Source organism: Rhinatrema bivittatum, chromosome 5 (genome assembly GCF_901001135.1).
Source record: "Rhinatrema bivittatum chromosome 5, aRhiBiv1.1, whole genome shotgun sequence".
In the NCBI taxonomy this organism is placed as follows: domain Eukaryota; kingdom Metazoa; phylum Chordata; class Amphibia; order Gymnophiona; family Rhinatrematidae; genus Rhinatrema; species Rhinatrema bivittatum.
Genome location: NC_042619.1, coordinates 70,294,629 through 70,319,602, shown reverse-complemented (window position 1 = coordinate 70,319,602; position 24,974 = coordinate 70,294,629). Strand labels below are relative to the sequence as shown.

Here is a 24,974-nt window from a genome sequence, read left to right as displayed (position 1 = left end):
GGAAGTGCAGGCACAGTCTCTGGTGCAGAACACAGGTGCTGTCCCGAGGAGCGGGGAAGCACAGGTCCAGACTCCAAGCAGAAGATGGCTCCAAGGGCAACCCAGGGAAGCAGAGAGTCTGGAAGGCAGGAAGCTCTGGTAGGCGCAGGGCTAGCCTGAGGAGTGGGGGGAAGCCGGGAGAGAAGACTTACCCAAGAGCACAGCAGGGCCCCTGAGGAGTGGGTACCCGAGCAGTCCAGAGGCAGGTAGAACTGATACAGGAACCATAGGTCCGCGGGGCCAGGAGCAGGTATCAGTAGCGAGGGAACTCATTGCCAAGTTGGCTAGCAAGGGGCGAAGGCGGTATTTAAGAATCCCAGCCAGATGATATCATCAGCCAGTGACGCCCCTGAGGTTCCCGCCCTTGGGTCTTCAAAAAGAGGGGCTAGTGGCATGCACGCGCATGTCTAGGAAGGTCTGGAGCCAGCATGGGTGGTGGCGGCGTCTTGGACACCACGAGAAGTCCTGAGAACCCGGAGGAACGTGGCGGTAGCAGCTAGCCTCAGCCGCGAGTAGGCCCGGAGACGAGAGCTGAGCAGTATATGAAGTGAGTTGCATCAGTCGCAGCCGTCTGTGTTATATGCGCCGGCCATGTCAGACCCACGGCTCGGCCCCCTCACCTCTTTCAAAGTAATCCAGAATCTGGTCCTTTGTTTCTGGTGGCTGTGGGCCGCCGGCTTCATCCTTGGGCCGCCCCTGGTGCCTCCGGCTCTGCTGCAGCTCCTGATGCTCCACGTAGGGCCTCTCCGAATGGCCCGCGGAGAGACGTCATCTCAACCAGCACCGCACCCAGCTAGTCTTTAAATAGGGCCCGTGGCGGGGACCTGGCCGCAGCCCTAGATGACGACGTTGGCAGAGCTCCAGTATATAAGCCCGGGCTCCACTTTCTCAAATTGCCTTTGCAATAGGTCCCCTCGCTAGTCGAGTACTCGTTGCCTCTTCAGTTCCTGGTTCCCGACCCTGATGGCCTTTGTTCCTGTTTCCTTGTTCCTGTGTTCCTGTTCCTTCATCTCTCCTTCGAATTGCTGACCTGGATTGACCTCTGCATTGCCTGTCTACTCCATTGCCTCTCTCCAGCCCGGATCTCTGCATTGCTTGACAACTCTATTGCCTCTCTCCAGCCCTTCATCTGCTTCTTTACTTCTTCTGCTTTACTTCTGCTTCTTTTGACTCTCTCCTCGTCTGGATCTCAGCCTTGCTTGTCACTGCTTCCAGATTGCTGCCAGCCCTGATACCAGCTTGCTTAAAGCTGCCGCTTCAGCTTTTGTCCGGGACGTGGTTCATTCAGGCTTCGGCCTGCTCTTGCTCAAGCGCTCTCTATCAAACTGTGTTCCTATTGGTGCCCGGGTATCCGGGACTCCGCCTTGTCCAGTACAGACTGATATCTACAATAGTTGCAGCCTCTGGGCTGACCTTGATCCACCCATTGACAACCACTGATGGAGGCCACCTAAGTCCAGCTGGCCCCGGCACCCAAAGGCTCAACCCGCGGGGAACGAGGGCTGGTATTGGTGAAGCGCCAGCTAGCCTCCGTCCATCAGCCCTCTCTGCCTGCCGACAGTGGGGACCTGTAGGATCCCTCCTATGGGTAGCGTCAACCCCACCTCAGCCCAAGGGCACCTCCGGCGCAACAGTCTGCGACTGATGGTCATAACATTTCAATGTATTATCCACTATGATGCCTAGATATTTTTCCTGGATGATAACTCCTGATATGGAACCTAACATTGTGAAACCACAGCATGGGTTATTTTTCCCTATATGCAACACCTTGCAGTTGTCCACATTAAATTTAATCTGCCATTTGGATGCCCAATCTTCCAGTTTCACAAGGTCCTCCTGCAATTTATCACAATCCGCTTATGATGTAACTATTCTGAATAATTTTGAATCATCTGCAAATATGATTACCTCACTCGTCATATTTCTTTCCAGATCATTTATAAATATATTGAAAAGCATCGTTCCAAGTATAGATCCATGAGGTACTCCGCTGTTTATCCTTTTCCACTGAGAAAATTGACCATTTAATCCTACTCTGTTTCCTATCTTTTAACTAGTTTGTAATCCACGAAGCCTCTCATGAGTGACTTTGTCTAATGCCTTCTGAAAATCCAAGTTCACTACATCTACTGGTTCATCTTTATCCATGTGTTATTAACCCCTTCAAAAAAATAAAGCAGATTTGTGAGGCAAGACTTGTCTTGGGTAAATCCATGCTGGCTGATCAAAATGTGGGTTCTCCCTCATTTTAAAATGCCTGCAAATCAGGGATATCTTCCATGATTTCTTCTCTACAACCTTGGGGGATGATGCTGGCACTGGATTTGAGGTTGAGTGTTGACCATGAGAAAAAATGCTGGGAGCATAATTCACATTCTCTACCTGCCCTGTCTGCTCTTTCTGGGGGTTGTTATCATTGTCAGTATCATCATCTTTCTCCCCCATCACTGGATGTTAATGTGATAATTTTCAAAAGGCTTTACTGATTTAAAACTGGATTTTAGGCATGTAAATGCAATTTATGCACATAAGTGGGCTTTTGCAAAGATATTTGCTATTGAATATATAATAGGTTTTATGCATGCAAGTGCATTTTAAATGCTTAAATGGGCTTTTAAAAATTGCTATGATATATGTTACTTGTATATACATATATTATTTTGAAAATTAACCCCTTAGATGCTTCTGACCAATCCTCTAAAATTTTTTCAGCTACTAGCTCGTCAACTTCTTTCTCAGAATCAGTTAAAAATACTGCCTCCATTGTCTCATTAATAGTAACCAATGTAGAAAACGTGTTTCTGGTTTTGGCTGTTGCATTTCTGCTTCCCCATTTATGGGGAAGCAGAAGTTAGGAGAGCCACCCTGTACTGGATGGCTCTCCTAACTTTTGCCCCTGGTCTAAACCAAGAGGGAGAGTAACAGGTTGTGGTAGCACATGCTCTCCATGCTTTTGCCTTGAGTTGCCTTTCTTTCCTGCCATTCTACATTTTAAAAAGTCTCTCTCAATTTAGGGGCAGGACAGCCTTTTTTTCTTGCAACTAGGCTGGGTTCACTCTCCACGAATTTCTCTGTCCCTGCCAAAGCTGCCAAGCCTGTCATCCCCTCCTCTCCCTTTTCTAAACGTTATGGAGTTTGTTGAAGTGCACTGCCTGATTACTGGGGATTTGGATATTACAATGGAATATATTTATTGATACTGTAACTCTACTCTCACTCACAGTGTAGAGAACTGTGTATTTATGTGCTGTGTGCACTCGGTGCTGACTGTTTGCTTTTCCAATCCACACACAAAACACTAACAGAACCAAATAGACTGGCAGGCTGATAAGACTCTTTTCTTTAGTCTATCAATGTGCTCTCACCTCACTGCTGTCTACACAAAGACAAAAAAAAAATTCACTAGCCCTGCTTCAGTCTCCACACTGTCTCCTACCCTGACTCTCCCCCAGTGAAGAGAAAATAAAAAACAGCAAAGTTTCACTGCCTTCGTCCTTTTGGCACAGTGAGTGAGACCACTACAGCACAGAGAAGATCAGAAGCAGCTCTTTACTAGTGCTAAATCCCAAACTTTCTAACTCTTTTTTAACTCTGAGAAGCCTTCTCCAAACATGTCCTTCTCTACCAAGTGCTAGAGAGAAAATACAGAGCTTCTTGCACATACTCAGAGTTTACAGTGGGAGTAAGTCATCATTACTTGATCCAGATAGCAGCTGTAAGTTAGATATAAATGCTGGACTGTAATTTGACTGTTGCAAGCAGAGCTGTTCAAGGCCAGGATGCTGGACTGTAATTTGTCCTCTGCGTGGTTTCCTTGCCAACTTGTCCTGCCTCTGCTCTGACAATTCTATGAGATCACACAAGCAAGAGTTTGTTGCTATAGTTACCATTTATTTATTTATTTTTGCTCAGCAGTACACAGCCACAGACTTCAATGGATCATAGACTTGATTAGGAAACAAACAAATGAGACAATAATTTTTGCACAAATGTAATGAAATACTAATTTATCCTATTTTACCCATTCATTTCAAATAAATATACATTCCTATTCAATATCTTTGTTAGTGATATTGTGGAGGATAGAAGGAAATGTTTATCTCTTTGAGAATGACCCAAAGATCTGCAACATAGTGGACATCTCTTTGTGAGCAGACAGAATGAGAAGAGATCTAGGAAAGCTTGAGGTGTGATTGATTGCTTGGCAGTTACAATCCAATGCAAAAAAATGCAGTTACTCATTTGGGCAACATAAATTAAAGTGGGCTAATATGCGAGAATTAGGAGAGAGACCTTGGGGAGATAATATTTGTGATCTCAAATACTATCACCCTAAAACAGAATGATAAGATAGTGGCCAGAGGTACAGGGATACTAGGGGAATGGAGAGAGGTATAACCAACAGAAAAATGAGGTAATAATAGCTCCGAACAAAATATTCATGAGGCCTCACCTAGAATAGTGTGTTAGGTTCTGGAGGCTATATCTCAGAAAGGATATAAATATGCTAGAAGCCATTCAGAGAAAGGATACAATAATAGTGTGGGGTCTGCACCAATATCCATATGAAATAAGAATGAAGGACCTAAATATGTAGACCTTAGAAGAGAGGAGATATAGGGAAACATGATAGAGACATTTAAATACATGAAAGGTATTAATGGTGCACGAGGCAAACATTTTTCAATGGAAGGAAAGTTGAGGAACTAGAGCAGAGCTTTCCAAACTGTGTGTCGGGACACGTTAGTGTGTCGCCTGCAGTGTGCAGGTGTGTCGCGCAAGCCCGGTCAACTCTGATGCGAGTTTGGGCTTTTTTTTCCCTAGAGATTCACTTTTTTTTTTCAGTTTATGGGTTGCTTATTATTGGGTGATTTTTGCTGTCAATCGCGTTTTTTGGGGGGGGGCTTGGTGGGTGGAACGAGCCCAGCCATCCTTGCATTGGCTGCTGCTGCCGATGAGGCCTGGCCATGAGGAGTACTGACTGCAAGCAGCAGTGTCTGGTAGGGATGTGCAGAGCAAAATTTTATGTTCATATTTTTTATGTCCGAAAGGGGGTCCCACTTGCGGCCAATATGGACATAAAAAAAATCCAATGAGTTGGGTATATGTACATATGTGCAAAAAAAAAATTAAACCCCCTCACCCTCCTTAATCCCCCCCCCAGACTTACCACAACTCCCTGGTGATCGAGCGAGGAGTGAGGACGTCATTTCTGCAATCCTTGGCGAGAAGCATGTGACGTCGGTGGCACGTCGAGTGACGCGGCGTCACGTGATTCCCGGCTCGTTCGCGCCGGACGGCTCGTTCGGCCCAAAAAGAACTTTTGGCCAGCTTGAGGGGGCCTCCTGACCCCCCCAAGCTGGCCAAAAGTTCTTTTTGGGCCGAACGAGCCGTCCGGCGCGAACGAGCCGGGAATCACGTGGCGCCGCGTCACTCAGACGCGACGTCACGTGATTCCCGGCAAGTTCGCGCCGGACGGCTCGTTCGGCCCAAAAAGAACTTTTGGCCAGCTTGGGGGGGCCTCCTGACCCCCTCAAGCTGGCCAAAAGTTCTTTTTGGGCCGAACGAGCCGTCCGGCGCGAACTTGCCGGGAATCACGTGACGTCGCGTCTGAGTGACACGGCGCCACGTGATTCCCGGCTCGTTCGCGCCGGACGGCTCGTTCGGCCCAAAAAGAACTTTTGGCCAGCTTGAGGGGGTCAGGAGGCCCCCCCAAGCTGGCCAAAAGTTCTTTTTGGGCCGAACGAGCCGTCCGGCGCGAACGAGCCGGGAATCACGTGACGCCGGCGTCACTCGACGTGCCGCCGACGTCACATGCTTCTCGCCAAGGATTGCAGAAATGGCGTCCTCACTCCTCGCTCCATCACCAGGGAGTTGTGGTAAGTCGGGGGGGGGGGATTAAGGAGGGTGAGGGGGTTTATATTTTTATTTTGGCTCAACAATCGCGATTTCCAACATATCGAACATATCTATGTTCGATATGTGGGAAATCCGATCGTTTATGTCGAATCAATTTTTTAAGTAAAAAAAAAATATGAGTTGCGTTTTACTAATGCGGTCAATCCGAATGCACACCCCTAGTGTCTGGTGATGATGGAAGGGAGTGAAGCACTTAACTGGCAACAATCAAAAAGACGAGGTACATGAGTGTGGGGGCCAGACATGTGCTGGGGGGGAGAGAGATGAGTGAGTGGGGGGCAAACGTGCTGGGGGGACAGACATGTGCTTGAGGGGGAGAGATATGAGTGTGTGGGGGCCAGACATATGCTGGGGGGAGGAGAGAGATGAGTGTGTGGGGGACAGACAATTTGTTTTATTATTGTTTCTCATAAATTATAACAATAACATGAATTTTGGAATATATATTTTTAATATAAATTTAAGGTTTTCATGAGATAGGTTGTGTCGTGAAACATTTTATTTCTGTATATATTTAAGGAAACATACATAAATTGTCGAAATATGTTTCGTTCATTTAACCTTTAACCTCTGGTTTACTAGTAGACTGAATTACCGTGTCGTGAAATTATGTTTGTCTAAAAAGTGTGTCACCAACATGAAAAGTTTGGAAAGCTCTGAACTAGAGGGTCATGATGTGAAACTCTGAAGATGAAGACTAAGGAACAAAGTCAGGAAATATGTTTTCACAGAAAGGGTGGTGGATGTCTGGAATGCCCTTTCAGAGGAAGTGGTGGAGACAAATATGGTAATGGATTTAAAAAATGCAAGGGATTTTTGCCATTGTAGTTTTAGTTAAGTTCTGGAGATCACTCTCAGAAACAATATAGATAGGTGTATTATTGTGTAAAGGAGTTACTTCAATGTATCATGGAAAAGGGTTAATTTAGTCCTGTGTGAAAGAGAGAAATACAGTTATGATTTGTTTATAATGTTATAGTTATTAGGATGCAGTTTTGTGTTTAAGTTCTCAGTGAAACTTGTGTCACAGCCTCCTCCCTCCTAGTGTGGTCAGAAATTAGTAGAGAGACAAAGAACAAGTTTTACTCCTTTATTATGTACAAAGTCAGCACTTAACCCTGTTTTGCAAGTGATATTTCTGCCAGAAAATATAATGGAAACACAGTAATGCTTAAAGCATAAAGACAGGATTCTGGGCTGTTAGGTAGCCCCTCTTCCCTTCACTAGCCTTTACTAGAAGCAGCTTCTTCCCTTCACTAGCCTTTACTAGAAGCAGCTTCTTCCCTTCACTAGCCTTTACTAGAAGTAGCCTGGAACACCTCACAGCCCACAGCTCTCCCTGTTATAGCCCTCACTTGCCCTCCCTTCCTCCTAACTTGAAGCTTAATGCTTCAAGGGCATTCACACACACACACACACACACACACCCACACGCACACACACACAGACGTACAGAACACAAGATGAGACAAGACCTTAATTAGAAGATAATATGACCATTTAAAGCCAGCTAGCAGATAGGGAGTTAATCCTGGCCTTGAACAGCTCTGCTTGCAACAGTCAAGTGCAGCACAAGTAGTTATGCTAGTACTGAGACCAGAAAACACCTGGCAACTGCCCAGACTTAAATAGTATAAACTGGACACAAGATTTACAGTTTTAAAGACTTTATAGATACACTTTTAGCTTTTGGAGCACAATTTCTTATACTGGTTTCACAGTAATGATTACTTATTATCTGAGATAATAGTTAACTGACTGCTTTTATTTTACATGACACTGATGATAATGATGCATATATTATTGTGGACAATATTCAGCCGCGGAGTTGCTAGTTAATTTAGCCGGCTATAGCTATCCGGTGCCAAAGAGGTTTCAGTCACCATAGAAAATGATCTTTTGCGTAATATTAACAACTGTGATGACAAACAACATGTAAAGATCTTTGTTTCATCGGCCCTCTGTTGCAGTTATCAAAACATGGCCAGTGTTGGGGCATGGCCAGTGTTGGGGCATCTTGCTTGACTTTCAGTTGGATCTTTAAGATAAATTCTATCTGAAAACTTGTTGCTTCTCAGATGGATTTTAATAAGTTTTATTTGTATAAGAAAATACAAAAAAATTGATCTTTCAAAAAAACTGTACCATAGCAGATGATTATATATAAGACAAAGAAGGCATTGTCCTGCCGGTAGTGCCTATTATGACTAGCTAATAGTATATCTGATTTGATTTGAGAGGAAGGATTTTTAGAACATCGACCTCATTATGATTACAGAATGTGTTGGATTTAGAGAAATTGCAGAGCAAGTAGTTTCATATGTGAGAGAGAATGGCTGTACAATATGGTGATTAGAAGTAGTGAACAAAGACAAGAAGACCACAATTTTCAGAGTAGACAAATTCAGTAGTTTTTTCCTTAGCAGTTAGGTTTGGCAATATATCAAGGAGAGCTACACAAAGAAATCCCTTCAGCACAAGTCCAGGAATAAACATAAGACCTCTGCACACTGTAGCCCTGGCAGATTCTCTGCCGAGAGCTGAAGAGATCACTTCAGCAAGACCAATCTCCACAACGAAAAAAGCATCTCCAGTATTGTTTAGCCTTCCCAAAGAGAGCCTGCTTTGCTGACACTAACTGATGAGTTTGAAGTATGCTCTGTCAGAAAAGTGCAGCTTTTGCTAGGCCTTTGTGTGTGTGTTTACATATATAATACCTATTAGTTGGGGAAGATTATTTACCTTGCTTATTGTGATATATAATCTGATTTTATTTGTTGTCTCAGCCATTCTTATAAGTATCTATTTTGTCCATATATTATACAGATAATATAGCTTTTCATTCTTTTACATAAGCTATAGTCAGGTGTCATTATTTTCTTAGTGTGTTTGTGTGATCCAGACTACAAAGCAAAAACCTCCATCCTTCCACCCATTACAATAGACTAGAGGCCATTCAGAGAAAGGCAACAAAAAATGGTGTGGAGTCTGTACTAAAATTCATATGAGATAAGATTGAAAGACAGGGGGATATGATAGTGACATTTAAATACCTGAAAGGTATTAAAACACAAGAAGCAAATCCTTTTCAGTGGAAAAAGGTTGTACGACTAGGGGTCATGATATGAAGTTTCAAGGGGGGTATGCTCAGGAACAACATCAGAAATCAAGTTTTAATGGAAAGGGTGGTGGATACCTAACATTTCCTGCCAGAGGAAGTGGTGGAGACAAAAATGATAATGGAATTCAAAAAGTCATGGTTTGTACACAGAGGATCCCTAGTGGCAAGACTGCGAAAGTACTTTGTTGTCCTCGTTTTCAGGAGCTTCTCTGTGGAAGGTACACCATAATATGCCATGTAGCTGCAGATAGGTTATCTTTTCACCTATTCTCCTGTTTTTATGCTTCCTAGTCCTAGTCTGAGAATATCAGAGCTGTCAGGTCACACTTGCATTTGAAACGTGTTGTGGGGCTTCCTTGAATTGAACATGATTAACATTTTGAGTAGGGTACATAACTTTTTTATAACCAGAACAGTTCTTCATCTAATGCAGTGATGGTAGATTTGGGGGTCTACATACATATTTGCTTGAAAAGACTGCAGCACATGATGTTTTGTACCTTACAAAGACACTGATGATGGTTTTTGCCATGTATTTGTGTGTGTGTGTGTGTGTGTGTGTGTGTGTGTGTGTGAGTGTTGGTGTGTTTGTTCAACTGATTCCTGTAGAGATGGAGAAAATAATTGTTGCAAAATATATACATGTGTGGTAGAAGGGAGTTTGGAATGTGGGTAAGCATTTTTGACCATGCTAATATTATGGCTCACCTATGCTCAGTTCAGGTTTCTCCAACTTTTTCTATAAGGGATTGATGTTACCCACTGACTTTGCATTTCTGGAAAGAGATAATGAGGCTCATACATAGGGAAATGAAGCAGCTAATGCATTCCACAGCTGGAAGCAGGACAAGCCTCAAATGCTTCATTGATATATTCATTATCATTCAGTTCATCCTTATTTTGCCTCCTGTGCAGCATCTGTTCCAATTTAATTATTTTTTTTATTTGCCAGACCACTATCCCTCTTGCCTGAATAGCTATTCACTTTAAGGCCTCCTTTTCTATCTTAAATCAATTGAATGCATAGGTATTTTACTTTGAGAGACCTGCACTATTTCCTGTTCATGTTTTTTCCTTTTCATTTCTTGATCTTGTCCTTCCTTGTTTCTGACTTCCTCTCTTCCCCTTCCCAAGTTTCTATAATAGCATGCTATTTTTTCATTTCTTTGTCTCTCACATTTTATTTTATCCCTCATTTTGTATGAGAGCTGCTCATGTAGTTATCCAGCATTATAGCATAGTGATTATTGGGAACAAATATTTAAAGGCAATAAAATAAAAATAACAATAATGCCAGCTATATTGTCTCTCCTCATTCCCTAATGATCACAAAACCACTGCTTCTCCTATTTCAGTGTCAGGGTAAATACTTTTTATAAGTAGGATCCAAAACATTTTACAGTGAGCCTAGGCATACCTTTCTAGGACCTGTATTCTTTAATTCAAGGACATCCATTGTGTAGTTTACTCTACGACCATAATGGTCAAATTGAACATTCCCAGTCAAGCCTTGAATTCGGACCTGAAAAAAGAAGAAGAGAAAAAAAAGAGAATTATTTAGATGCTTTTTTGAACTTCTTTCACAATGAACCCACTTAAAATAAGTAACTTACTATATTTTTCCCAATATTTTTTGTGTCTGATTCACTATATAGCAGCTGAGCAATGTGTACAACATCGTACTAATCACTATAGATAGATATGTGTGAACATCTCAAGTTTGATATTCAGAAGCCATTTTATTGGATAACTGAAAAGTTATCCATCTAAATGGCTAACTGGCTATATATTTAAAGCTGTATGCAGCTAAATTCCTGCTGAATAATGACATAGGTGGCTAGAATTTAGCCGCATAAGTCAGGAGTGTTCTGGGGCTGGTGGGAGGCATTTCTGGGTGGGCCAGCATTAGCTGCATAAGTTATTCAGAGTTAGCCACTTATCTATTAGGGCTAACTCTGGCATTGCTGTAGGGCTGTCCTAAATTTGGCTGGATTTACTTATTCTACTAACTTTAAGATAGCCGGGGATATTACGCGACGTGGCTGCGGTACTGAATATCCCCATTAGGTTAACTGGATAGCTATATCTGACTAACTTAGGCCTGGATTCATCATTCTATTACAAGAATGATGAATCCTGCGAAAACGGGGGGGGTGGGCCTGCGAAAGCCGGCAGCCTTCGTACCACCAAGGTGTCTTCGCTGCCGGCTTTCGCACCGAATAGCACCACCGTGAAAGGTGGTGCTATCCGGTGTGCTACTGGCGACGATAGGGTTACTAATCTTATTGCCACCAGCAAAGACATCGCCGAATCCATCCCCTCGCCGCCCTGACTCCTCCCCTCGCCGCCCCAACTCCGCCCCGACTCCGCCCTCATAATGCTATCGCACGTGAAAAGGGCCTTTTCGCGTGCGATAGAGGCTTATCACACGCAATAAGCCTTTGAAAATGATCTCCTTAACTAGCTGTACCGTGTCTGAATATAGACATCCTCAAGTTTGGATACAAACATAAGGGAAGTTTAGCTGTTTTGACTTGTAATTCATTTTTGGATTTTTCCCTGGAAAAGTTTTCAAATTTATACAGGCATAATTGTGTAAAATTTAAAACAAATAAAAAAAAACGTATAAAATCTGATCCAGGGGTTCGAAAAATCCAAAGCAGATCCACCAAGTTGATAAAATCTGCTTTGGATTTTTCATGTCACTTCAAACCAGTTTTTTCAAATTAGTTTAACAATGCTTCCAACTTTTTCTAGATTCACTGAATTGTTTGATGAATCTGTTTTGAAGAAGTTAGCATATCTCCATGGATCTTCATTTTCAGTTTTCATTTTATTTTTCCTGGGAATTTATTAGTGTTTATTACAATAAAATAAATTAGTGGAAAAAAAAAGATTCATCATTTTTCCTGGTAAATATAATTTTTGTTCTTCTTTTAGAAACATGGAAACATGACAGCAGAAAAAGACCATGTGGCCCATCCAATCTGCCCATCCATTCAATTCATTTAGCATTATAATTCTCATCACTTCCTTATAGATCCCCTGTATTTATCCCATGCTTTCTTGAATTCAGATACTGTTTTTGTCTCCACCTCCCTCTCTGTAAAGAAATGTTTCCTAAGATTACTCCTGAGTCTTCTCTCTTTCGACATCTACAGCCTCCTTTCCAAAGAAAAAGGCTTACCTCTTGTGAATGGAAACCTTTGATATATTTGAATGTCGCTATCATATCTCCCCTATCTCACTTTTTCTCTAGAATATACATTTTTAGATCTTTAATCTATTCCCATATGCTTTAGAACAAAGACCACTGGCCATTTTAGTAGCCACCCTCTGGACCGATTCTATACTGTTTATATCCTTTTGAAGGTGCGGTTTCCAGAATTGTCTCACCATGGATCTATTCAGGGGCAATATTACCTCCCTTTTTCTGCTGACCATTTCTCTCCGTATGCAGCCAAACATCTTTCCAGCTTCTACCATCATTTTATCTACTTGTTTAGCCACCTTAAGATCATCAGATACAATTACCCCAGATCCCACTCTTCCTTTGTGCTCAGAAGAAATTCACCTCCAATACTGTATCTTTCTCTTGGGTTTTTGCATCCTAAATGCATTATTCTGAATTTTTTCGCATTAAATCTTAGCTGCCAGACCTTAGACAATTCCTTGAGCTTTGCTAGATCCCACCTCATGTTTTCCACTCCTTCCTGGCTGTCCACCCTATACAGATTTTGGTATCATCGGCAAAAAGACAAACCTTTCCGGCAACCCTTCCGTTGTGTTGCTCACAAAAATGTTGAAAAGGACTGGTTCAAGGACTGATCCCTGAGGCCCACCACTAGTAACATCCCCCTTCTGATAGATTTAAAATACACTGATAAGTTCCCAGGTAAATTAAAATAAAAACTGAAAATGAAGGTCCCTATACATTTTTAATTATATCTGAAGTACAACTTATCTCCACTGCTAAAGGGCAAATTTACTAAGACATTTTCCACTCTGGAACCTGATGCACTCTCATTGTGTGTCTATGGGAAAAGTGAAGCCATTCAGACTGGTGGGTTATAAAGTGTCACAAATATATAAATAAATAGTATACTCTGTATTTATGGGAAAAGTTCTTGATTAATAAGAGGCTGTTACTTGGACTGCCAGTGCAAATACCAATATACATCAAGAGTTATTCTGCACAACATTCAAGTAAAAATAAAGATAGATTCATCTCTTAGTACAAGTCCCATGTTTTTCTTTTTCAACTCCCTTTCCCAACCCTATTCTCCCTCCTCCTTACAGTCCAGGGACTGCAAATGTTGACCAGAATCACACTGCTCATTGTTGCCAGCCAGGAAATTTGTGTTTTAATAAACTGTTGATCATCCAGGTGATTTCCAAACTGTACTTGATTTGTCTCTAACAATGTCCTTGGTGTATATATCCAATATTAGTTCTGCCCCTGGCTCCAGCGCCCACCCCACCTCCCCCTGTCCCATAATCCCCAACCTTCCAGCTGCCATTGTGGCCTACATATTTTAACTCTACTGCATGACAGCCTATATATTTTTCTGCCACCTTTAGTAAAATAGGGACATAAACAGATATAGTAGTGATATAAGGAATTCCCAATAACATTGTACACGAATGCTATTTCCTAAAGTCGCATCCGTTCTTTGTACCCATGTCATCTATTGCTTCTCCTTCCATACAAGATATGGGTTCCAAATTTTTTCAAACATCTGTATGTTATGATACTTGTCGACATTTAACTTATTCATAAGATAGACTCTCTCAAGACGTGCCAGCACCCTGCTCAGGGGTGGTGCTTCTAACTTGTGCTATCATGCTGCTATTTCACACCTCTCTGCTATAATTATCTGCTGCACCAGATGTTGACCATAATCAGCCACATCTGCCAGCAGTAAATTAAGCAGCATTATTTATTTTTTATTTATTTAGATATTTTATATACCATCTTTCCAAGTATAGATCACAATGGTTAACAAATCTAACATTCATAGCTTCAGATCAACAAATAGAGGGGGTGATTTATCAAAGTGCTATATGGCATTTTTGTATGCGTTAAGGTGTTTTCACATGGAAAAAAACACCTTTAATGCATGTGAAAACGCCATAACTCATAGTGCGATGCAAATTAGAAAAAGGGGAGGAGTTTGGGTCAGGATTTGTGGCCAAGTGGGCTGGCTTCATAATTTGTGAAGCCCTATCACACGGCTTTAAGGCGTATTTTAACTACACCTTTTTTATTTGCGTAAAGCCATGCGATAGGGCTTTATCGTGCTATGCGATGTTTTCGCAAATGACGTTTTTGGTAGTTTTAAGGTCCTGAAGATCCAGCCTACCTATCAGGGCCCTTCTACAACCACTGGGGGGAGAGAGAGAGAGAGAGAGAGAGAGAGGAAACTCACCCAAAGATGAGATTTGTGCAATGTTCTCTCAACCTAGCTTGATGTTACCCAGGTAGAGAGTCTATCAAACTAGGTTGAGAGAACATTGCACAAATCTCATCTCTGGGTGAGTTTCCTCACTCCAAAGATCATCAAATCTTCACAAGAGATCACTGTTCTGTTCGTACATCTCACTTTGAATGTCAAAGTGGCCCCTAACCCCTACACTAATACCTAAACCTCACCTCGAGTGACTAGGTAGGCCTTATATAGAGGTATAAATACCTACCTAGTAGGTATGAAGGCATTAAGGCTAGTCTCTCTCTCTCTCTCTCTCTCTCTCTCTCTCTCTCTCTCTCTCTCTCTCTCTCCCTCTCTCCCTCTCTCCATTGCTGGACCCCCAGTGGTTGTATTGCATGTGATATTTAGTGCATTTTGATAAATCCAGGCCAAAGATAGGTTACAGAGATAGTATTCATAACAGGCATTAACATCTATCAAATTAAATGTTCCAATATATTTGACAAAGATCTGGGACATAGGCAAGGATTACAGAAAATAAAATAAAGTAATATAATAACTTTTGCATTTTAATCGGTATGCTATATTGATTCTTACATCCTCTCTCTCGTTAAGTTTATTCCTCATGCTTTAATTAGTATCTCTTGCCCTTCTTGTAGCTCTCTCCATTCTGATGTTTCTAAGTTAGGTTATAAGCATTTTTGAATAGCCATGCTTTTAGTTCACATTTAAATCTCTTTCTGTCTGGTATCAAATGAAGCATCTAAGTGTACAACTGGCAGGTCAGGAGTGACTGAGGATTATTCCTGTCCCTTGAAGAAACATATGGCAAGAGGGATTGGAATTTCTGGTCCTTTCTTTTGGGTGGTGGTGGAAGTGGAAACATTTTTTAAATGAAACAAACAAAAATAAATGAAATGTCTTCATTTTCCTTTTGTTTTAAAAACAAGAGAGAAACAGGAAATTTAGTTAAAATTTCACTTCAAACATACATCCCTAGGCTTTGTATTGGTTAAAATTTCCTTGCAAATATATCATTAACTACCAGAATGATTTTATGAACCATTTCAGCCTTGCTTTCTGATTGAAAAGCTAATCTAAGAGATCACTGCTGTTTCTTCTTTGTCTACTCTTGCTATATTATCACAATGTGCACTTCACATAGGTATTACAGCAGAGTACAATAATGTTTTCATACTTTGCAGTGATACCACACTTATTAGAGAGAGAGAGACTAGCTATAAAGCCCTTCTAGTAGTTAGCTATTTATATCTCTAAAGGAGGCCCACCTAGTAACTCGAGGTGAGGTTTAGGTAGTAGTAAAGGGGTTAGGGGCCAATGCAGAGTGAGATGTACGAACAGAACCGTGCACTCTTGTGAAGATTTGATGTCTTTCAGAGTGTGGAAACTCACAGAATGATGAGAATTTTGCGATGTTCTCTCAACCTAGCTTGATGGACTCTCTACCTGGGTAACATCAAGCTAGGTTGCGAGAACAATGTACAAATCTAATTGTTCTGTGAGTTTCCTCACTCCGAAAGACATCAAATCTTCACAAGCGAGCACTGTTCTGTTTGTATATCTCACTCTGCATGTCAAAATGGCCCCTAACCCCTACACTACTGCCTAAACCTCACCTTGAGTTACTATGTGGGTCTCCTATAGAGTGACCAGATAAGTGACCTATCCGACTATCTAGCAGCTGCTGAATATACCCAGATATTCTGCCTACTGTTTTTCTTTGAATATAATTTTAAAAAAGTTAATAATTGTAAAATGTAAATAGAAAACAAATAAATTGATCTGAAAGTCTAATTTTTATTTTTGGACAATGTACTATCCAAAAAAACACAACGATCATTCTAATTCTTCACATTACTGGAATTAATTTAAATGAAAATTGATTCCTCTTTGATAAAGCTATAAATTCTAATTCTAAATCTACTGTGGCATGTGCTTGGATTTGTCTCCTTCTGAGACCCTCTGGGATGCTAACAATGTTGATTGTTAACAAGAAAGCAATGGCTCAGAAAAGTGTACCTGGGAGAGTTTTGGGAATGATGTAGTTGCACAGTGACACCACCACTTAGCTGAAGAGCTGAGTTTTATTTTGCATTTCTGGTTTGTCTTTTAGGTCTGTATACTAAGGGGTACATTTTGTAACATTGTGCATAAGTTAGCCAGCAAATATGTACATTAGTTATGCCAAATCTCAAAGCGGACTTATGTGCCTAAGTCCAATTTGAAAATTATTGCTGTCATATTTTTTAAAACCAAAACGTATGTGTTTAAGTCCCAGTGCCAGCCAGACACCACCCCTTGGAAAGCCTCTCCTAATGTACGTAAAAGCGTGCACATACAAAGGTGAATTTTAAAAGCCCAACTTGCTCATCAATTAGGGGATGTGAGAATATGTTGGGCTGGCATGTCGAGCGGATTTTAAAAGCCACCCAAGTATGCGTGTATCTCTCGCTAAGCGTACTCATGAAAAGTTCCCCAATAGTGGAGGGTCATGGGTGTGGTTTGGGCAGGGCATGAGCGTTTTGGGATTTTAACTTGAAATTAGCATGTAAATACTTATGCGCACAGACATGCACCAGGGTCCCTTGCCACATAACTTTATTTCTGCTATGGATGACGGATAAGTTATAAAATAAAGATACATAGACAGATCGGTGGGGTTTTAAGGGCCATGGCTAACAGGGGAGAAGGGAGGCTATTAAACTAGGGGGGTTTAGAAGTCTTATCCCTTACCTGGGTGAACTGGGAATGAACTGGGAAAACTGGTAATGGCATAGACTCGCGTGTCTTTTAAAATCCTCCCACTTACATGGTAGAAGCAGCAATTTCACACATAGGCAATTTCACAATTTGCTTGCACATATGTGCGTAGTCAGGCTATTTTATAATATGCCCACATATATGTGGATCTGTTATACAATGGCCGCATCCCTAGGTGTGGGCTGATGGATGCGAGCACATGTGTGCCCTCGTGCCTGTTGAAAAGTGACCTGCCTGGGTCTGATTTACTAAGATTTTTCTCCCAATCTGTGTTTATTGGAAAAAAAAATAATGAATCAGTCCCTAAATGTGTTCTCTCATTTACAATAAATCTAAATATTTGTATAAGCTAAACTCTGCTCCATTTCACGTGCATGTGGAATGTATGCAGTATGCTCTGAGAGAAATCACCCTCACCCAGCCAGGATTCCATAGTAGTCATACTTTTAGCTGCTCTGCGAGAAGGCGTCCTTGAAGACATGTTTAAGTTGGAGAAGAGAAATAGTGCATCTACATGACATTTTCACAAGCAGATGTGTATTTCACCCGTCTTGCTGGCCTGCACAAAACAGCAGGCGAAAAGTATGTGACCGCTTTTAGGGCCTGATTCACTGAAGCTTTTTTTCCATTCTGTATCTATGGGTGAAAAGCTTAGTGAAGCTGGCCGTAAATGCACATATTTTACAGTAATTTTCATCAACCTGCATCATTTCTTTTCAAAAAGTAGAGTAAAGCATATGTTCTAAAAGTGCCCTCATACTGTACACTTACATGGGCTATTTGAAAATGGTCTTCTTAAAGTAGATTTCTTTGAGTAACATTTAATTCCTTAATGCTTGGAAATAAAAAAAAAAAAACAAAAAACTAAATGGACAGGGAAATACCTATAGTACCTGAATATAATCCACTTTGAAGTACCTGAATGGCAGAATATAAATCAAATAAATAAATAGATAAATAATAACTGTAAAGGTCAGCTATTCATTGATGCCACCATTGTCTAGTAACATAGTAGCATAGTAAATGATGGCCGATAATGTCCAAAAAGGCCCATCTAGTCTGACCAGCAGCAATTTTATGTACATTTACCCAAAGCAGATCAAATTCCCACATGGAACCTGACCTCCAAGCCCATTGTGTCCCCTTTAGGGTTGCAACTGCTATGCCATGTAGATTTCCCCATGCCTTCCAGGAAGCACAAAGCAACCATATCATTGCTGCCTTGGACTGCAACTGTCATTCAGTGAAGGATGTCCAGTGCTTTCATTACCATTCTCTGCTAGAAGGCATTGTCTGTGTTTATCCCTTGATTTTTTTCCTTATCATCATCAGTATTCCTGGGAGGGCATTCCAGGCATCCAGCACCCTACCCTCTTCATGAAAAATTACCTTCTGACATTGTTCCTGCATCTACCCCTTGGAGCTTCATATTGTGACGCTTAGCTCAACAGCTTCCTTTCTATGGGAAAAGCTTGGCTTCTTGTGCATTAATATCTTTCAGCTATTTAATTGTCTGTATCATTTTTCTCCGTTTCATGTGTCTTCTAGGGAATAAATATTAAGTTCCTTCAGTCTCATCTCATAGGGCTTCCAGTACAAACCCTGCACCATTTTGATTGCCCTTCTCTGGACATCTCTAACCTCTGTAGATACTTTCTGAGATACAGCCTCCAGAACTGAGCACAGTACTCCAGGTGAGGCCCCATCAACGACCTATAAAAAGGCATTATTATTACCTCTCTTTTTCAACTGGTTATGCCTTTCTGGATGCAAACTGCAGGGTCAAACTGAAAATAAAATTTGACTTGTTTTAAACTTTGGAAAGGCTATAATGTTGAGCTGCTCTATGTTACTAAAGCTTCCTTCAACTTCCCAAGCAATTAAAAAAAAAGACGGTACCATTCAAACTAGCAGGCAGGCATTGGCATTGGCCTGCACCCAGGGACGTGGCTATTTTATAACTTGCACGCATATTATAAAATAGCCTGGCCATGTGTACATGTGCCCCAAATTTTAAGTGGGTGCATGCAAATCCCACTTCTACTGTGTAAACTGGAGGATTTTAAAAGGGGCATGCGCCGACGCTATTCCCAGTTTTACTGGTTTGTCCTCAGTTCACCCAGTTAAGAGATAGGTCCTCCAAACCCCCTAGTTTAATAACCTTCACTCCCCCCAGCTATCTGCGACCCTTAAAACCCAACAGATCTGCCTATTTTTCTTTATTTTTTAACTTACACGTCATCCATAGCAGAAGTAAAGTAATGCGGCGGCAGGGGTCTCTGTGCGCAGCAGATCACGTAACTATTTATAGGCACATTTCAGATTCACTCCCTGAAAGGTCCAAGCCTTGCCCAGATCACACCCACACCCTGCTCCTTTTGAAAAACTTTTGAGATGTTGGCACTGCATCATTTATTCACATATCTGGGTGTCTTTTAAAATTAGCTCGGCACCCGCAAGCCAGACTTCTTCACTCATCCCCTGATTAATGCGCATGCCAGGCTTTTAAAATTCACCTTTAAGAGTTCACTTTCATTTGTGGGTTACAGAGCCAGCATAGACGTTGTGAGTGGAAAAGTTATTTGAGTAACTTTACTTATGTAAGTACCTGGATATTCAGCGTAACTTAGCCGAGTAAGTCGGTGACAGAATATACTGAAATACCCTTACCTGAACAGTTATTTGACAATATTTAGGATAGAGATTTCCTCAACAAGACTTACCAGGCTAAATTTATCTGGCTAATGCTGAATATTGAGGCTAGCCAGATAAATTAGGTGAATGGACAATATTGGGGAAAATTGGTCCAAACTGCTCCCAAATTCTCTGGGAATGCCTCCACAACAACGCACACTTCAAACCATAAGTATATATAAACCACATAACATGGCTTTACTAGAGGGCCTGTAGCTATTTGCTTTCAAGAAAAAAGATGTGGAACTTGTAGATAGCAACTTGAATAGTTACTATTTCTTTTTATCTTAGAAACTTACAATAAGCATCACATTTTTATTAAAAGTGAATCGATTTGCATAACATGCAAACAGGAAGGATAACTTCCAAATAACTGTGCATGGCAGCAGATATGCACGTATATGGCCATGCATAGATTTATAGTATTTTATAACCCATGCATTTCACATACCAGCATATTATAAAATTTGCTTATCTCTACCCCACAAAATATACACGTATGTATGCTTATGCGCAAATACTGACAATGCATTGAGCGCATGTATTTCAATGCATTGAAATCATGTACTTTTCCTACTGATTTAAAAAAAATGCACACATATATTTTACACATGAAAATAAAGGAGGACTTGCTTAAATCCCGATTTATGTGTGTAAGTCAGTATATTTTAAAAACATGAGCACGTAAATGAAATCACCAGTTTTACCAATTAATCCAGCAGTTCACCCAGTTCTTCTCCAGGTCATTGAGACCCTCCTGGATCTTCAGCCTGAGTTTCCCCCAGTTCACTCAGACCTCCCACCCAAACAGTCCTACACAATAAACACGTTTTATATCACTTATGTTGCCAAATTTACGTGTGTCCTTTAAAATAACAACATATGCATGTAAATGTTCACACCCCACCCGTGAATGCCCCTAGACTGCCCCTTTTTTATGTGCACGTGAGTGTGAACCGTAAAGTACACGCATATTTTTAATGTTTATAAAACAGTACATGCTACTCATGTGTGTATATGTTTATAAGCAACTCCATGAAATTTAATCTATGAGAGACAGCTAGCAATGCTATACTTGCAACTGCCAATATTTTATTCGTTGTTTAAAACTTGATTTTTCAGAAAAGGAAATGTTTTTTTTCAATCTCTATATTCCCTCCTTGGCAAACTTTCCTTTGGCTCTTACTATGCTCTGCATCATTGATCAGGCATAAATCCATCTCAGTTTCCCCTTTATCCCGCTCTTTCTCTCTTTTCCCAAAACCCTAATGCCTCTCTGCTCTCTCTTTTATCTTGTTCTTTAGTAGCAGAAACTGAAAGGATTCCTTCCAGTGCGTTTTTTTCCTATGCATTTTGGCAACAGTCTTTTGCAGATAGGGCCTATTTTTAAGATAGAATTTGGCATCTTTCCTCCCAGCTCGAGGCTCCCCTCCCAATCTCTGCCTCTGTTTATGAGATGCTCATCCTCCCAAGCCTTCCATCGCGTTGTCATCTTTGATTCTTTCCTCCTCTATTCAATCCCTGACAGAATCCCACCTTAAAGGTTTTACTGGGCAAAACTTGAAAGGAAGTTCTTAAAACTCTACCACGTCTCCAAAATTCAAGCATGCCCGAAAAAAAAACAAACGAAAACCGAAACACCTCAATCTTTTGAGGATCAATCATTTAGGTAAATGTCTCAATTTAGACTTTTAGATTGCTTCTCCCCCCCCCCATTATATAGTGAGACTGAAAACATTCCTAATTGTTTTTAATGTGGGACAGATACTGTATCAAAGCAAAGAAGTCTAAGTTAACATCTAGAGAATTAATTAAGAAAAAATGCTGAAAAACCTTACCTGCTTCAATGTTCTTTCCATGTCAATTCCTTGACCCCAGGGAGCAGCAGGATTTGCAAGACAATCTCCAGCGTTCCCTCGTCTTGAAATGTCAATTTTCTGCCTCCTAAGATTGCGGAAAGCTTCAGCCATCACAAGTACACCATCGTAGGTCAATGCAGATGTGTACTACGCAAATAAAAGAATTTAAATACTGTACGTGTATAAAAAATAAAACAGCAAAAATAATTTACTTAAAATCCACAGATTATATTTTCTAGGAAAATGCTAGAAAGATTATGAACAGTATTCTAGTTAATTAGAATTTTCAGACTAATACAGTGAACTTCATTTTTCTCCTCTCCCTCTGATCAAATAACCCTCCCATTATCTACTCTTTAATAAAGGTATTTACAGAAAGCATGATTATATGAAATATCGAATCATACAATAATTAATATGATTATAGTTTCTCTATTATATGTTTGTACTATGTTATCATATAAATATGTTTTTCAAAAATCATTTATAAAGAAACATTTCCCAGAAATAGAAGGGCAAATATAACATATAGTGCATGCAATTGTACAACACACGTATAATACAATTCTGACTTTTATTTGCCTGCTCTACATTTTTGTTTAGTTTTGAAACCCTTACATCCAATTGTGATCTCTCATAGAGTAGAGGAATATAAAGTATTCTGATATAGTAGCTCTTCAAGTTAACTTCTTGTCTGGTTTTCCATATTAGCTGAAGTAAGACTACAAGTTAATAACGGCAATGCTGATCCAAAAGTATAATAATAAATTGATAAAGCAAAAGTTTGACAGAAATAAATCAGATCTGATGACAACAGTCGGATATTAAGATAATCAAATAATAAGATCACGGGAATTTGGAATGAAAGATACTACCTGATATGGGAACGTAGGAAAAAAGATATGAACTGATATGGCAAAGCATGATACTTCATTCTGTCATCATGACTTGATGCATAAGTCTTGACATTTTCTCTTGAAGTTTTTGAATATTATGTTTGAAAGTGTGATCAAATACAAAACACTGTTTATTTGTTAAAGAAGCATTTCAATTTTTCCCAGTCAAAACATTATGGGCCTAATTTTCAAAAGCATTTATATACATAGGAGTCAATTTTCCAAAGAATTTATGCGTGTAAATGGGCTTTTGAAAATTGACCTGGAGATTGTGCATGTAAAAGTATGTGCATATTATTACACCACAAGAATGAGGTATTCTGGGGGATAGAGTTGGCGTAGGGGAATTATTTACACATGTACTTTTGATTTTATGAAATACACATGTAAAAGTAAACACACATATTTATACCTACTCTGGAGTACATTAAATGTGTGTACATAAGTGTTGCAGAGTTTACGATCACAGCTCTACTTTTCAAAAAAGACTTATGAGGGTAATTCTGCATTGAAAATTTGGGATAAAGTCTGTAAACACTTTTTACTTGCAGAATTTAGCCATACGTGAGCTGTTATAAAATTGGGGTCTGAGGGTATTAAATGTTAAAATACAGTACTATTCATCAGCAAAGCTGATTTGAGCTGGTTGTTAACTAAAATATAAGGGTATTTTCTAGTTCAGAGAATAAATGGCACTGTATTTTTGCATTTACATACTCTCAATTGGTTTAAATTGAAGTTCCTTTCTCTAATATACCAATTCTTTATTATAGGGATGTGCCAGGAAAACATTTTCAGTTTAGTTCAGATTTTTGGTTTGGTTTCTTTTACGTTTGGTTTGGATCAGAAGTTTGTTCATTTTGTTCATTTCTATTAAAGACAACAGGGGAAGCAATACATCCTATTTTTGAATCTTAACTATGGAAGGCAGCAGCAGCAGAGGATGAAACAGAATCCGGAGACGCCAAGAGTGACATGAACACCCCATGGCACCAAAAGAGGGGCAAAGGGTTTATTTAAGAATGGCAACAGGAGCAAAGAGGCACAAAGAGTGGCATGAACACCCCAAGGCACAGAAAGAGAGGCAAAGGGAACCAACAGCGGCATTAAGTCAGTTACGATGGAAGGGGCATGTTATCAAAACCATGTGCCCCTACAAGAACTGTTCGTTCTCAGGAAAAAGGGTTATTTAGAGGTTCCATCTGTCAAGACTATTCACCGAAAGGAAACCAGAAGTCAGGCTTCGGAATGCCCTAACCCCCTGCTTTGCAGACCACTTATGATATAAATGTTTTCAGGAAACAGGTGAAGGCCGATCGCTCCAGTCATGTGGTCTGCCGTGCGCGGCCGTGACAGGGCCGGGCTGGGCAGACCACGCGATGTGTCCTAGGCCGGCCTGGGCGGCGAATACCTGGGCCGGTCCGACATCGTGAATCCGCCGCTGTTTACACCACCCCATCTGCTCCATGGTGGCTTGCTGCGGAAATGGGAATTGAAGTTGCTGGCCTGCCACCTCACTGAGGAATAGAGTCAGGGGGACAACTTGAGAGGAGGAATTTCCTTTGCTTTGGCTTTCCTTCTCCTGCTGCTGCCACTTTTAGTGGAAGATGAGGTCCTCAGACTACTACTGGCAGGGGCGGTTCTATAAAGAGGCAGGGTGAGGCGGCCTCTTTAGGTGACAAGATTTTGAGGCAGCAAAATTGCCTTTGAAACTTCCCTGCCACAGCTGCCTCATCCTTCATTCAGGCAAACTTTGGTGGTAGGAAAACCTGTAGTGCTGGCAGTGCCAGCAAAAGAAAGGTCCTGCGGCATTTGAAGGATTTGCTGAAAGCCTCTTAGGAGCTGGCAAATCCACAGTGTGGTCGGCCTAACTGGGAGGTCTCCGGATTTGGCCCAGAGACTCCAGAATTCTAAAGGAATTGCCAGGTCTCCAGGCCAGCAGCAGAAAACTCCGGGCACTGATATACTGGGGGCTTTATTTTCCCATCCAACCCGGCAGCCAAACTGAAGAAGGTACATGACCGCTGGCAATGTTCCCTAATCAGTGCTTGTGTGCTACAGTGCATAGCTCGTCCCCCTCCCCACGCCCCCAGACATAATAAGACCAATGGAAGGGGAGAAGAGGCCCTGGCTGCTGGGAGATCCCGTCCCACCCGGCAGCACAATTGAAATAGTCCCCAGCTGCCAGGATACCCTGTCTTGCACGGTGGGGGAAATGGAGGAGGCCCCATGG

The 24,974-nt window shown here is 41.1% G+C and overlaps 1 protein-coding gene across 4 annotated transcripts in view; it reads right to left on the bottom strand.

The window, feature by feature from the left end:
* Window positions 1–24,974, bottom strand: part of GRIA4 (glutamate ionotropic receptor AMPA type subunit 4) — a 690,840-nt gene that overhangs the window by 191,894 nt on the left and 473,972 nt on the right. For all 4 annotated transcript variants that reach the window (XM_029602429.1, XM_029602431.1, XM_029602428.1 and 1 more), the window contains 2 exons: window positions 21,825–21,992; window positions 10,500–10,604 (listed from right to left, as the gene is read on the bottom strand). In XM_029602429.1, the coding sequence (XP_029458289.1) occupies window positions 10,500–10,604; window positions 21,825–21,992 (273 nt within the window). The remainder of the gene's footprint in view (window positions 1–10,499; window positions 10,605–21,824; window positions 21,993–24,974) is intronic.